Raw genomic sequence first — 14990 nt, forward strand, 5'->3', positions numbered from 1 at the left:
CTGGTGAAGGGGGTGCTCTCTTTTCCGTGAGATTACAAACAATTCGAACCCAACTTTCACATTCCTCAGTGTCACTGATGTAAAATTCTTGAAGAAATCATTCCAACAGAAACTTCATGGAAGTCTCCCAAATTATTTTTTATAATTTACCGGCATTAGGTAAATATGTTAGTTAAAAAAAAAATCACTGGAGGGTGTCCTGGTAATTAAGGCAACAGTGGTCAGCCCATTTTTCACTAGTCTTCGAAGGGCTACTAATCAAAGCAGAATGAGAGTTCCAAAATTCACTAGCAATATTCCAAACTTTCTGCTCTCCTGATAATTAGATTGGCCATCAAATCATAATTAGTGTCAATTTTAGTAACCAGAATACAGATAACCCAAGATAAGCCTTACAAGTACCGTACAATTTCCTTCAATGAAGATTTATTTTAGTTGAGAAATATTTAGACAGATTACCAGTCATTACTCCTCAGAGAATTGACTCTTCTCATGGAGTATTCAATTTGCATCACAAAATCCCTAAATTAGACTCCAAGTGCATCGAGCCATTCAAGTTGCACCTTGCATGCAATAATTATTATTTCTTACATAAGCCTTCAATGTCACAGGAAATTTTAATTTTCTAGTTTATAATTACTTTTTCCTCTGACTGCAACCAAACTTGGCATAATAATTGCATTTTCTGAAAAAGGGACTCAATAGAATAAAAGCTTGTGAATGGAGAGGATTTGAGACTTCAACATTCTCTCCTTCCCCTAATTTAGGCACAAAACCCACTCAAAGTGAATGAGCTAGGAGATTTTGACATTAAGGACATTAACGAAACTTTTTTGTATATGTTTTAACTTGGTATCAGATCCTTTAGCTCTGTTATTGGGCTTAATGAATTAAAAACAACCTAACTTATAGAAGTTACATGCGGGTTAATTTGACAATCTTACAACTATTAGATAAGCTGATGTCCTGGAAGTCTGCCTGAGGTAAAAGCCAAACACTCAATTCAAGTACAAGGGTGCATATGACTTGTTCAGATGCATGCCTAATTGGCAATCTTTTCAACTTAACTGTTATTTAGTTAACACTTCAACTTTGGTTACTGCTCTGGGGAATATTTATCATGCACTTTTGAGATCAACAAGTTTGAACTAGGATCTTTAAAGTGGGGATAACTAGGCATATTACTTCCGTAGTTGGTCAGAAAATGATTAAAAAGCTACTTACGTTTTCAATATAGAAGTTGCAAACTATCTTTACCATTATAAGAGTTAATAAAGTTTAATTGTAGTGAAAAGGTACGTTACCCCTGTGTTAGTCAATCACTCATGGCATTGCACATAGGGAACAAAAGCCAAGAGCAGTCTTCAGCTGATGCAGGGGTTAGAAGGGACACTGAACCAGGGTGTGCAGACTTTATTCAATCTGCATTGTAAAGTCTTGCATTTGACTCTTATTTTTGAATGATATGATTTTAAAAAAGACTTGCATTTATATACAGTGCATAAATACATTTAGTGCTTTTCACGACCGCCAGCCATCTCAAAGCACTTTACAGCCAATGAAGTACTTTTGAAATGTAGTCACTACAGTAATGCAACTTATAGTTAAATAGCAAAAAAATGGTAGTTTGGAAAGAAGAAGGGCACAGCTGATGGAAGCATAAGAGTCTCTCTGCGATACAAATCAAGGAGCTGACAGATGCAAAACTGAGCCACTCCTGCTTGCAGCGGTGGTAGGTTCAATTACAGTGAAAAGTTTTATAGAAATTTATAATGGAAACTGCTTATGCTCACAAAGTTGACAAAAATGAGAACAGGAGGCAAGGCTTTGTATTATTTTTCCTTATCCTTTTATGGGACCTGGGCATTGCTGACAAGGCCAGCATTTGTTGCCTGGGCATGAACTGAGTAACTGGATAGGCCATTTCAGAAGGCAGTTAAGAATCAACCACATTGCTGTAAGTTTGCAGTCACATGTAGGCCAGACCAGGCAAGGATGGCAGATTTCCTCCCCTAAAAGGGCATTAGGGAACCAGATAGGTTTTTACAACAACACTACTGAGACTAGCTTTATGTACCGGATTTATTAATTGAATTTAAATTCCACCAGCTGCCATCGTGGGATTTGAACCAGTGTCCCCAGAGTATTAGCCTGGGCCTCTGGATTACTAGTCCAGTGGCATTACCACTGTGTTACCACCTCTCCAGAAAGGTATATAAAGGTAATATTTTGTAGACAGGAAGTGCTGCATGCAGATGTAAGGATTTTTAATGTATCTCTGGATAATTACCCAATGCATTGCACATAGGTAGTCAAGACCAAACGTACTCAACAGGTAAAGTGAGGCTAGAGAACAGGATCCAAGTAGACCTGGATGCAAAGACACAATTTAGAATCCATTTTAAAGGTGATATATTTTGTCCTTATTTTATACTTCCATTGTAAGTTTCTCTGTCCACATTTATAAGGTAAAGTAGCCATGTAAACATATTTGTCTTGCTAGTGGAGATGCTGTCTCAATTGTGTGGACATAGTAATTTGCAATGGCATAAATTGACAGGAAGAGTATACACAAAATTAATCTATTAGTTAATCTCCCAGGGTATTGCACATAGCAAGTTGAAGAAAAAAGTTTTTGTTGTTTGTCTTCGTTACAGCAGTGCCTACACTTTGAAAGTGCCGTGCTTCATTAGCTGAGAGGCATTTTCTAACAATTATAAGGATGTCAGAGCCTATATATAGATTGAAGCTTATTTGCTTGTCTCTCCCCATAATTGTTGCTTTTTTTTACTCCCCCAACTTTTTCAGATGAGAATGGCATTGAATGAAGCCACTAATGGCTGCAGACAGCATTGTTCAAACGTGGGGAAGCGTGGGAAGAAAACTGGCCCTCAGCAGCTCCTTTCTCCTTCAATTATTCATGTTTCCTCCACTCGCGTCAGCTACCATATCCCACCTAGTGAAAGGTGAAGTGGGAGGTGGCTCAAGTAGAGCATAAACACCAAAGAACTGTTAAACTGAATTTCTGTGCTGTAATTACTATGCAACAATGCAACTTCACTCCCATTCCTACCCTTACGACTTCCCTTTTTAAACCACCTGCTCAATCCTCCTACACCCTCTTCCTCCTGCCATTCACTTCATGCTTTATTTCCATTCCCTTCATCTCCCCCAACAGGCAGGATGTTCCTTTACCAAACATTTTCCCAACTACCTACCTTGCTACCTAATTAAAGCAAAGATGCTTTCTTTACTTTCAGAATTCAACTTGTACAAAAATTGAGGAATGAAATTGCTGACCCTCTTTCCCACTATCAGGAGGTTCATCCCTTCCCCTCCACCGGTTGTTTCATAGATGCTAGAAATGACACTGTTTCAGAGTTGGAAGCAACTAGAATTGATTTTTCTTAGGGTCACCAAAACACAGGTGATGTAATTAGGTGGCTTGAAAATTCAGCTGTGGAAGTAGAAGGATTAAAAAAAGCTTGAAACGTTACAATCCCCCTAAAAGCCTTTCACATCTCCAACATGAGCATGTGCCCCCATGTCTATTTAATACAACTTGCACAGGGAATTTTCACTAAACTGAAAAATTAAAATTAAGGAGCCAGAGTGCAGAAGATTGAAAAGCATAAAAGGAGCAGAGTAAGATGTAGTGAATACTACTTATGGATTTTAAATGCTCTTACGTCTGTCTGAGCCCGAAAATTGTAAGGAGTTCAACCATTTTCAAAACCTGTGAATGAGTATTAGTTGAAAGGTCACAAACCTGAAATGTTAACTCTGATTCTCTCTTTATGCAGATGCTGCCTAACCTGCTGTGTTTTTTGTATTTCAGATTTCCAGCATCCAGAGTTTTCTGCTTTTGTATTAGCTGAATGAGTCTTTTTGTTTGTAATAATGTCAGAAAAAGTGTGCAAGCTAGTGTTGTGGAACTCAAAAGAGCTAAGGAGCATTGACGACTGTACAACTGAACTAAGGCAGCAAAAATTGCATGAAGAATAAAAGTTAGCTAGAATTCAATGTTTTTTTCCCTGATTCCAGCAGAGCTGTTTGGACTGATGTAATTGGTTTTAACTTATGACCAGTGCTTAAAATAAGAGATAATAATGGTGAAATAAATTTGACACAAAAATACATAGGCACTTTCTACATGGTCTGCAATTAGTAAGAAATGTATCTTCCAACCAATTTACAGGAGAGAAAAATTGACCTGCAATGATTCTATTTGCATTACAGAAAAGGAGACCAGAAACTGCAAACATTGGAAACCTGAATTAAAAACAGAAAATACACAAGTCTAAGAGATTTATGCCCAAAACATTAACCTTTCTCAAGAAGTTGGAAAATATCCAAGTCCCTTTCATGGGATTGAATAGGGCAATCGGTTGCATACTTTCAGCATTTCCTCTTTTTAGTTCATTCAATTTGCAATGATGTTATAAATATTATGACTTCCCTTAAGCTGATTTTAACTCTATCCAACTTTGTGGGTTTTCAGAAAAAGATCGGTAGTAGCAGCAACCTTTGTTTTTCTGTCACTTCCAACAGTGTGAATGCAAAAATAGCATCAACTAAGCTACATGGGTACCTCATTCATGATTTACAATTGAAGCAGGTTTGAAGTATTTGCCAACCCAGTGGCTCCTTTGAGCATTAATATTCATTTGGACAGGTTTTTTAAAATTTGAAAATGCAGCATTTAACAAAAACTGTTTGCACCAATACATCATAGATACACAGTGGTTGGCACCATTTAGGTTTCTAGATTTTGCTGAACCAACTAATTTTGTAATATTTATTATATAGTGGAGCCACGATGTCGCTAAGAACTCAAACTACTTAAATTGTGGTGTAGTACAGGTAGGAGCATCGGAGACAGACAGGCTGGCACCCATTTTTTTTTCCACAATCTGATCCAATTTTTCATCATGCACACAGTAAATCTACAAATACAGGTTTGTACTATGAACTATTAACCCATACTACAACATGAGCGTGTTATTGCTTCCATGGGCAACAGTTCCTTGGGCAATGACGTCCTCACGCAAAAGTACTTCTGGCCAAACAAGCACAAACTTGTAATGCTGTATTGAGTTGGTTGAAAAGAATGCTTTCATACTATTTTTCACCTAGCCTGAGGCCAGTCTTCTGTATGTTTGCTCTGTTTCAAAAGTGAATTAATCGTTATGGAACTCCAGTAAATCTCCTTCAATTGCAAATACGGCAGGTGGCACCTATGCATTTTAGTTGATATTGACCACAGTGACTGAGTATGTCTACAAGTTCGAAACTGATCACAAAAGCTAACATTTGAATGCACTGAGGGAGTGCTGCACAGGCAGCGATAATGTGCCTCAGAATAGATATCAAAGTGACTGCACCTGTCTGTTCCAATAGTTCAGATGGGCATTAAAGGTCTCTCAGTGCTATTCAAAATCGAGCAACTTCTCCTGGTGCCTCCCTCAATGACCAATAGTAAAAATAGATTAACTGGCCATTTTGCTAATACATTTACCTATATAGGTCACAATATTTTAAGCCAATTAACTATGTGGTGTGCTTTGATGTGTTGATGTGATAAAAGTATTGCATAAATGCAAATACTGCATAAATCTAAGCATTTTTATTATTGCAATAGTCTTATCATTTTGAAGGAGCTGGAAAATTAATTTTTCTTAAGAATAGTCAACGTGGGGAGATGATGGCATAGTGGTATGGTCACTGGACTGATAATCCAGAGACCCAGGATTAGGCTCTGGGGACCCAGGTTCAAATCCCACGATGGCAGGTGGTAGAATTTGAATTCAATAAAAATATGGAATTAAAAGTCTAATGATGACCATGAAACCATCATCGTAAAAACCCATCTGATTCACTAATGTCCGTTAGGGAAGGAAATCTGCTGTCCTTATCTGGTCTAGCCTACATGTGACTCCACAACCACAATAATGTAGTTAACAAGGGCAATTAGGGTTGGGCAATAAATGCTGGCCGTGAATAAAAAAAAACCAGACTGGTTGGACCTGCTGAATTGAGACATATTGTATTAATTAATTGTTAATTCTATTAATTTAGTTTTAGAAAATACCTGGTATTTTGAAATACTGTATTAAAAAAATGCTAACAAAATGAAAATTATTCAAAGTTCAAATGTAATTCAAACTTTCACATCACAAGAACAGAATTTCAGGAGTAGACCATTCAGCTCCTCAAGCCAATTCAATTTGACTGTGGCTGATCTGCACCTCAACTTCATTCTCCTGCTTTTGATCCATATTCCTTACTTAACAAAAATCTATCCAAGTCTTGAAAATTCTAATTGTTCCAGAATCCATGATCTTTTGAGGGAGAGAGTTTCAAATTTCTGTCCCCTTTTGTGTGAAAAGTTGTTTCTGGATTTTGTTCCCAAAAGGTCTGGAATTAAGATACCCCTGTTCTTGATACATATAAACCCTCATCCATGCCTGTTACCTCCAGACTTGACTATTCCGATGCATGCTTGACCTCTATCCCCTGCAAACTTGAGGTAATTCAGAACTCTGCTGTCAGTGTCTTAGCTCTCACCTAGTCCCACTCAACTATCTTTCCTGCGTTCACTGACCTACACTGACACCGAGTTAATCAATGCTTCAATTTTAAAATTCTCATCCTTGCTTTCAAATTCCCATGGCCTTGATCCATCCTATCTCCTCCCATACAGCACCCTCCAGAGATCTCTGCATTCCACCAATTCTTGCCCTCTTGGGCATCCCTGATTTTAGTCACGCCACTACTGGAGGCTATGCCTTCAGCAGGCAAAGTCCGAAGTTCTGAAATTCCCACCCTAAATCTGTTTCTCCATCTCTCTTTTCTCCTTTAAGGCACTCCTTAAAGCCTACCTCTTCGGCCATCTTGCCCAATATCTCCTAATGTAGCTGGATGTCAACTGTGTTTGAGAACCCTTGCAAAGTGCCTTGGGACATCTTATTATGTTGAAATGTACTATATAAATGCAAGTTGTTGGGTTTCAAATAAATAGATTTAATGTAATGCCATATATAACAGAAGCAAGATAGGCTGAATTGGTTACCTATGCTGAAATGTCCATGTTTCTTTGGATAAGCGTTTTTGTGCAAGTGAAAGATAGATAAACTATGCAAATTGTCTCTTTATATTGAAAATCTACTAAGTCAATTAGCTTAGTGATCACTCTTACTTTGCAATCTGAAGGTCATGGGTTAAAGCATCACTACAGCAGCACACTGTCTAGATCATAGTTTCCCAAACTTTTTCCTGGTGTCACCCCATCTTTATCACCCAAACTTTGTGTAACCTCAGAGAGAAAACTGTGAGGATACAAGAGTTGTTGAGTGGGGGCCTTCAACCGGAGTGAGTGGGGGCGAGGTTGAGCAGGGTGGGAAGTGCTTAAACTGCTCAGGTTTAAAAAAAAACACCTACCTGTTCACAGCCTTTATTTGCAGCAGGAATCAAGACTCAAAGGTCTGTCCATTGGGCCAAAAAATGAGGGGATTAAAAAAGGATCTTGCTGTCCAAGCTCCCTGACAGCCATTGCTGCCTCCGAGCCCACGACCTCAAAATCTTGACTTGTGATCCCACTGGAGGTCACGACCCCCAGTTTGGGAAGCCCCGGTCTAGACTGATAATTCAGTAAGGTTCTGTGGGATTGCTGGATAGGTACTCAGATGAATTATTAAAGTGTCTGCTTAGGTAATCACGAAAATCAAGTGTGGGATTTGAAGTTCTGGCTAACGCTCCTTCCTCAAACATCATGAGAAATAGATTATCTGTTCATTCAATTGTGTTTTTTGGACCTTATGTACAAATTGGCTGCTTTGCTTGCTCCAAAGCAAAACAATTTGAGGTATACCAAGAACACAAAAGGACTATATAAATACAAGCTTGTTCGCCCTTTACACTGCAGATTTTGTAGCTTGCTTTAGTGGGATGGAAAAACAGCATCCATAGTCTGTAATTGCATCTCTTTAATCTGAGTTCAAAGCTTTGAAAATCAGAGGTGGTGCAAAATCAGTTGCAGCTGATTTAAAGTCAGTTATCAAAACTCAGGCAGGATCACTCTTCACGTTTCAGTCTCTCAGACAAAATATTACGTTCAATTTGATTTTAAAAGAATCCACAGCACTGGGAGAATACCCTGCTGCTGGATAGCATCCAATATTCCTCCCTCGATTTACATCAGCAAAGAAAATACCCAGGTCACTCTTGTAGGACTTTGTCACATGCAAAAGAGGTGCTTCGCCTGTTTTTAAAAGTCACCACAGTTCAAAAGTAATCAATTGGTCATAAAGCATTTTGTAATGCCTCAAGTACTAGGACTTGCACCAGAGTTAGATGATAATGGGTTCAAACCCTGCTCCAGGATTTAAATACATTATCTAGGCTGGCATTTCAGTTCTGAGGAAGAGCTGTATAATCAGAGACTTAATCTTTTAGAAGCAATGTTAAACCATGTCTGCCCTCTTCTTTAAGATTTGTTCTTGAAGTATGGGTGACTGACAAGGCAGTATTTCTGCATTATTAACAATGACTGCACTTCAAAAGTACTTCATTGGCTGTGAAGTGCTTTGGGAAATCCTGCAGGCATGAAGGGCACTAAAAAATGGGAAGTCAAGTTTTTCTTTATTACCTAGCCTCATGGCATCAGGCGTCAACCTTAGTTCCAAGTAGGTCACCAATGACAGGTACCTCCTTGAAGGACATTAGTGAGTCAGTTAAGTTTTTACAATATTAAAATTTAATATTTTATCTGGTGCCACCGCAAATTATCAGATTTATTGAATTCAATTTACAACCATTTTCACAAGGCTACCATACTCAGGCATGCAAAATGTCTCATGATGCTATTCAAAGATGAGCAAGAGAATTCTAGCCATTACTTTTGCCATGGTGAATCTACACCAAAACATTTAACTTGCTATTCATTGTGTTGCTGTTTATGAAAATTTGCTGTGCATAAATTGCCATGCCGTGTTTAAGTGCATTATAAGTGACCACAAAACTAGCTGTAAAGCACTTTGAGGGAAGCCTTGTATGAAAGGTGCTGTAAAAATTTAAGCTCCTACTTTTTACTATTACACAATCAGGACCATCCAACTTTTTGAGAAAATTCACAGAGAAAGGCTGGACCAGAGCTTTACACACCAGTCCATGTGTATAGTTTTGTTTAGCTGGCTAGAGCTGTAGAAGGGCAGCTGAGCATAGCCATACCACCCCAAAAGTACCAGCAGCAAACCCACATCAGGACAGAGAGCCAGACAGAGCCGGAAAGAGGAATACTCAACAGTAAAACATTACAGACTCCAACTTGGATGATAATATTAGAAAATATTAGTCATAAAAAAACCATAGTATGGTTACAGCACAGGAGGAGGCCATTTGTCCCACGTCTGTGCTGGTCCTCTGAAAGAGCAATTCATGTCGTGCCACTCCGCTGCCTTTTCCCCCACAGCTGTGCAAATTTTTCCCTTTTGAAAACCTCAATTGACCCTGCCTTCATCACACTCTCAGGCATTGTATTCCAGACCCTAACCACTCGCTGCATGAAAAAGTTTTTCCCTCATGTCGTCATTGCTTCTTTTGCCAATTACCTTAAATCTGTGCCCTCTGGTCCTTGATCCTTCCACCAATGAGAACAGTTTCTCTCTTTTTACTTTGGCCAGACTTAATTTTGAATACCTCTATCAGATCTCCTCTCAACCTTCTTTTCTCCAAGGAAAACAGTCCAACTTCTGCAATCTTTCTACATAACTTAAGTTTCTCATCCATAGAACCATTCTCATGAATCTTTTCTGCTCCCTAACTAATGCCTTCACTTTCTAAAGTGTGGTGCCCAGAACTGGATGCAATACTCTAATTGAAGCCACATCAGTTTTTTACAAGTTTAACATAATTTTCCAAAGAGTCATACTGGACTTGAAATGTTTCTCTCTCCACAGATGCTGCCAGGCTTGCTGAGTTTTTACAGCACTGTTTTTATTTCAGATTGCCAGCTTCTGCAGTATATTGCTTTTATTTAACATAACTTGCTTGCTTTTGCACTCTTAAGCCCCTACTGATAAAAAGTATATGGCATGCTGGGCTTTAACTTCTCTCTCAACCTGTCCTGCCACCTTCACATATACACCCAGGTCCCTCTGCTCCCGCATCCCCTTTAGAATTGTATCCTTTATTTTACATTGTCTCTCTGCGTTTTTTACTACCAAAATGAATCACTTCATGCTTCTCTGAATGAAACTTCAAATACCACCTGTCCATCCATTATACCAACCCGTCTATGTCCATTTGAAGTCTCTAGGTCATTAAAATGTATCAGGAAAAGCAGGGGTCCCAACAATGCTCCCTGGGGAACTCCACTATAAACCTTCCATCAGTCCAAAAAGAACTATTCGCCACTACTGTTTCCTGTTATTCAGCCAGTTGCTGCTGTCCCTTTTATTCTATCAACTTGCTCACAGTTTGTTGTGCAGCACTTTATCAAATGCCTTTTGAAAGTCCATGTATACAAGAATTAGGAGCATGAATAAGCAATTTAGCTTCTTGAGCCTGCTCCGCCATTCGATAAGGTCATGGCTGATCTGATTGCAGCTTCAATTCCACTTTCCTGTCTGCCATCCCCATAGCCCTGACTCCCTTGCCAATCAAAAGTCTAACATACAAATTAGGAGCAGGCATAGGCCACTCAGCCCCTCAAGCCTGCTCTGCCATTCAATAAGATAATGGCTGATCTGATTTTAACTTCAAATTCCTGTCTACCCCTAATAACCTTTTACCCCCTTGCTTATCAAGAATCTATCCACCTCTGCCTTAAAGCTATTAAAGGACTTTGCCTCAACCATCTTTTGAGGAAGAGAATTCCAAAGTCTCACAACCCTCAAAAAAAAAGTTTCTCCTCATTTCAGTCTTAAATGAAAGACCCCTAATAATATCACCTCTCATTCTTCTAAACTCTAATAACTATCAGCCCAACCTTTCCTCATAAGATAGCTTCCTTCAACCCAGCAATCAGTCAAGTGAACCTTCTCTGAACAGCTTTATATCCTTTAAGTACGGAGACCAAATCAGTACACAATACTCCAGGTGCGATCTATGGCCCTGTACAACTTTAGCAACATTTCCTTACTTCTCTATTCCATTCCCCTTGCAATGAACACTAACATTCCATTTGCCTTCCTAATCACTTGTTGTGCCTGCACATTAACTTTTTGCGATTCATGTAGCATCATAGACAGAGGTCTACAGCACAGAAAAAGTCCCTTCGGCCCATCGAGTCTGTGCTGGTCAAACAAGTATCTAACTATTCTAATCCCATTTTCCAGCACTAGGCCCATAGCCTTGTATGCCATGGCATCGCAAGTGCACATCCAAATACTTCTTAAATGTTATGAGGGTTTCTGCCTCTACCACCCTTTCAGGCAGAGAGTTCCAGATTCCCACCACCCTCTGGGTGAAAAAATTCTTCTTCACATCCCCTCTAAACCTCCTGCCCCTTACCTTAAATCTATGCCCCCTGGCTATTGATCTCTCCACCAAGGGGAAAAGTTCCTTCCTGTCTACCCTATCTATACCCCTCATAATTTTGTACACCTTAATTATGTCTCCCCTCATTCTCCTCTGCTCCAGGGAAAATACAAGTCTATCCAATCTTTCCTCGTAACTAAAACTCTCCAGCCCAGGCAACATCCTGGTAAATCTCCTCTGCACTCTCTAGTGCAAACACATCCTTTCTATAATGCAGATTCCAGAACTGCACACAATACTCTAGCTATGGCCTAACCAGTATTTTATACAGTTCCAGCATATCCTCCCTGCTCTTATATTCTATGCCTAAGCTAATAAAGGCAAGCGTCCCACATGCCTTTTCAACCAATTTATCAATCTGTCCCTCTACCTTAATGGACTGGTGGACACGCACACCAAGGTCCCCCTGATCCTCGGTACTTCCCAGGGTCCTACCATTCATCATGTATTCCTGTGCCTTGTTTGTCCTGCCCAAATGCATCACCTCACACTTATCCGGATTAAATTCCATTTGCCACGGATCAGCCCATCTATATTCTCCTGTAATCTAAGGCTATCCTCCTCACTATTCACCACCCCGCCAATTTTTGTGTCATCCACAAACTTACTGATCAACCCTCCTACATTCAAGTCTAAATCATTTATATATACCACAAACAGCAAGGGACCCAATACCAATCCCCATGGAACCCCACTGGACACAGGCATCCAGTCACAAAACACCCCTTGACCATCACCCTCTGCTTCCTGCCGCTTAGCCAATTCTGGATCCAATTTGCCAAATTGCCTTGGATCCCATGGGCTCTTACCTTCCTTGTCAGTCTCCCACGCGGGACCTTATCAAAAGCCTTGCTGAAGTCCAAGTAGACTACGTCAAATGCATTGCCCTCATCTACACACCTGATCACCTCTTTGAAAAATTCAATCAAATTGGTCAGACATGACCTCCCCTTAACAAAACCATGCTGACTGTCCTTGATTAATCCCTGCCTCTCCTAGTGTAGATTCATTCTGTCTCTAAGAATTGCTTCCAATAGTTTCCCCACCACTGAGGTTAGACTGACTGGCCTGTAGTTCCCTGGTTTATCCCTTCCTCCTTTCTTGAATAATGGTACCACATTGACTGTCCTCCAGTCCTCTGGCACCTCTCCTGTGGCCAGAGAGGTATTGAAAATTATTGCCAGCGCCACTGCTCTTTCCTCCCTTGCCTCACTCAACAGCCTGGGATACATTTCATCAGGGCCTGGAGATTTATCTTCTTTTAAGCCTGCCAGACCGCTTAGAACCTCCTCCCTTTCTATGCTAATTTCTTTAATTATATCACAGTCCTGCCTGATTTCCATACCCACATCATCCCTCTCACTTGTGAACACCGACACAAAGTAATCATTTAGAACCCTACCTACATCTTCCGACTCCACGCACAAATTACCACTATGGTCCTTAATGGACTCTACTCTTTCCCTAGTTATCTTCTTACTCTTAATGTACTTGTAAACTAACTTTGGATTTTCCTTTATTTTACCTGCCAATGTTTTTTCATGCCCCCTTTTTGCTCTCCTAATTTCCTTTCTAAGTTCCCCCCAACACACTCTGTACTCCTCTCAGGCTTCTGCTGTTTTGAGCCCTCTGTATCTGCCATAAGCCTCCCTTTTTCTCTTTATCCAATGTGCAAGGACGCCCAGATTACTCTGTACCATAGAGACCCTGCAGTCTCTCACCATTTAAATAATATGCTGCATTCCAATTCTTCCTGCCAAAGTTATACATCACATCAACAGCACTGCCTTCATCAGTTCTCTGTTACTTCATCAAATAAAAACTCCAGCAAGTTATTAAATACGATTAGTCCTTAACAAACCTATACATTCCTTAATTAACCCACATTTGCCCAAGTGACTAATAATTTTGCCCTGAATTATCTTTTCTAAAAGATCTCCCATCTCCAAGGTTAAATTTAGGAATCCCCAAAACCACAGTCACCATCGAAACCTCACAATTCTCACGGTTACCTTTCAGCAACTTAATTCGCGTCAACTCCTCGTCCGAAAATCCTGCCCAGCCAGCCATATCTCCCACACAATAAATAAACCATCAAGAGGAGGCCGGCTACTACAATAAACCGGGCCTACTCCTTCTGAGCCCAGGGCAATATCGAACTAATGCGCATGACCGCAAGCGACACGTAGCACTAACACTGCTACGCTTGCATTATGGGAATCGTCCCCTTTCGCCAACCGATGACGTAAATGTGGGCGGAGCTCCTCGTCGGCCAGATCGGCACGTGACACCTGGCAACCGACAGGCACGTGACACAATATTGCGGCTGTTGGGCCGGTCGCGGTGCTTCAGGTACTGTCCGCCTTCAGTGAATTGCGCCGTGAAGCGGATTGGGTGAGGGGCGGTGGAAGGGGGGCAGTGGAAGGGGGTCGGTGGGCGTGACGGTGAAAATTGATAAATGTACCGGAGTGCCGGGGTCAATCAAGTTAGTTAATCATTTGAAAAACGCGCAGAAGACTGGAGTAAGTTGATCAAGTCAGCTAAAAGGGCACAAGTTCAAACTAGTAACAGGTAAATCTAAAACTGTGAAGTTTTTTTTTGAGTGATGCAGCTCAACAATTAAACGCTTTAAAGTGCGTACAGCTTTGATAGCTGTGTGAAATATGGTGATGCAGTTATGCTTCCCCTTTTGGGTTAATGCGAAGTGGTTTGGGGTCCAATTGATGCAAAACGTTTTTTAGTGTACTTTTTTTATTTGTTCATGAGATGTGAGTAGTGTTGACATTGCCCATCCTTAATTGCTGTTGTGAAGGTGGGAGGCATTGAGCTGTCGTCTTGAACTGTTGCAGTCCATGTGGTATAAGTGCATCCACAGGTGCTGTTAGGGAAGGAGTTCCAGGATTTGGACCCAGTGAAAGTGAAGCAATGGTGATCTGTTTCCAAGTCAGGATGGCGTGTGACTTGGAGGGGAACTTGCAGGTGTTCTCATGTGTTTGCTGTCCTTGTTCTTTAAGTGGTAGAGGTTTTAGGTTTGTAAGATGCTGTTGAAGGAAGCTTTGTGAGTTGCTGCAGTTCACCTATCTTGTTGATGGTGCACACTGCTGCCACTGTGCTGGTGGTGAATAGGGTGATGATCAAGTTGGCTGCTTGTCTTGGATGTTGTTAAGCTTCTTGAGTGTTGTCAGAAGTCCACTCATTCAGGCAAGTGAAATGTATTCCATCACACTCCTGACTTATGCCTTGTAGCTGCTGGATAGGCTTTGAGTGATTGAGTGATGAATTATTTGTTGCAGAATTCCCAGCCTCTGGCTTGCTGTTGTAGTCGCAGTATGTTTACTTGGTTATTATTGTGCAGTTATTCCTCAAGTTTACTCTTGACAATCAATTCAATTATTTTGCAATTAAAGCAAGATTAATCGGTCTGGAGTATGTCTGTAATGTTGCCTTTTTAA

General features: G+C 40.4%; 1 protein-coding gene across 1 annotated transcript in view; it reads right to left on the minus strand.

Annotated features, from left to right (window-relative positions):
- gorab (golgin, rab6-interacting) overlaps positions 1–13748 on the minus strand; it is a 28784-nt gene extending 15036 nt beyond the window's left edge. The window contains exon 1 of the mRNA XM_078561359.1: positions 13551–13748. Within this exon, the coding sequence (XP_078417485.1) occupies positions 13551–13608 (58 nt within the window). The 5' untranslated portion in view covers positions 13609–13748. The remainder of the gene's footprint in view (positions 1–13550) is intronic.
- Positions 13749–14990: the final 1242 nt, after the last annotated feature.

The sequence above is a fragment of the Cetorhinus maximus genome, chromosome 17 (assembly GCF_964194155.1).
Source record: "Cetorhinus maximus chromosome 17, sCetMax3.hap1.1, whole genome shotgun sequence".
NCBI classification, from domain to species: Eukaryota; Metazoa; Chordata; class Chondrichthyes; order Lamniformes; family Cetorhinidae; genus Cetorhinus; species Cetorhinus maximus.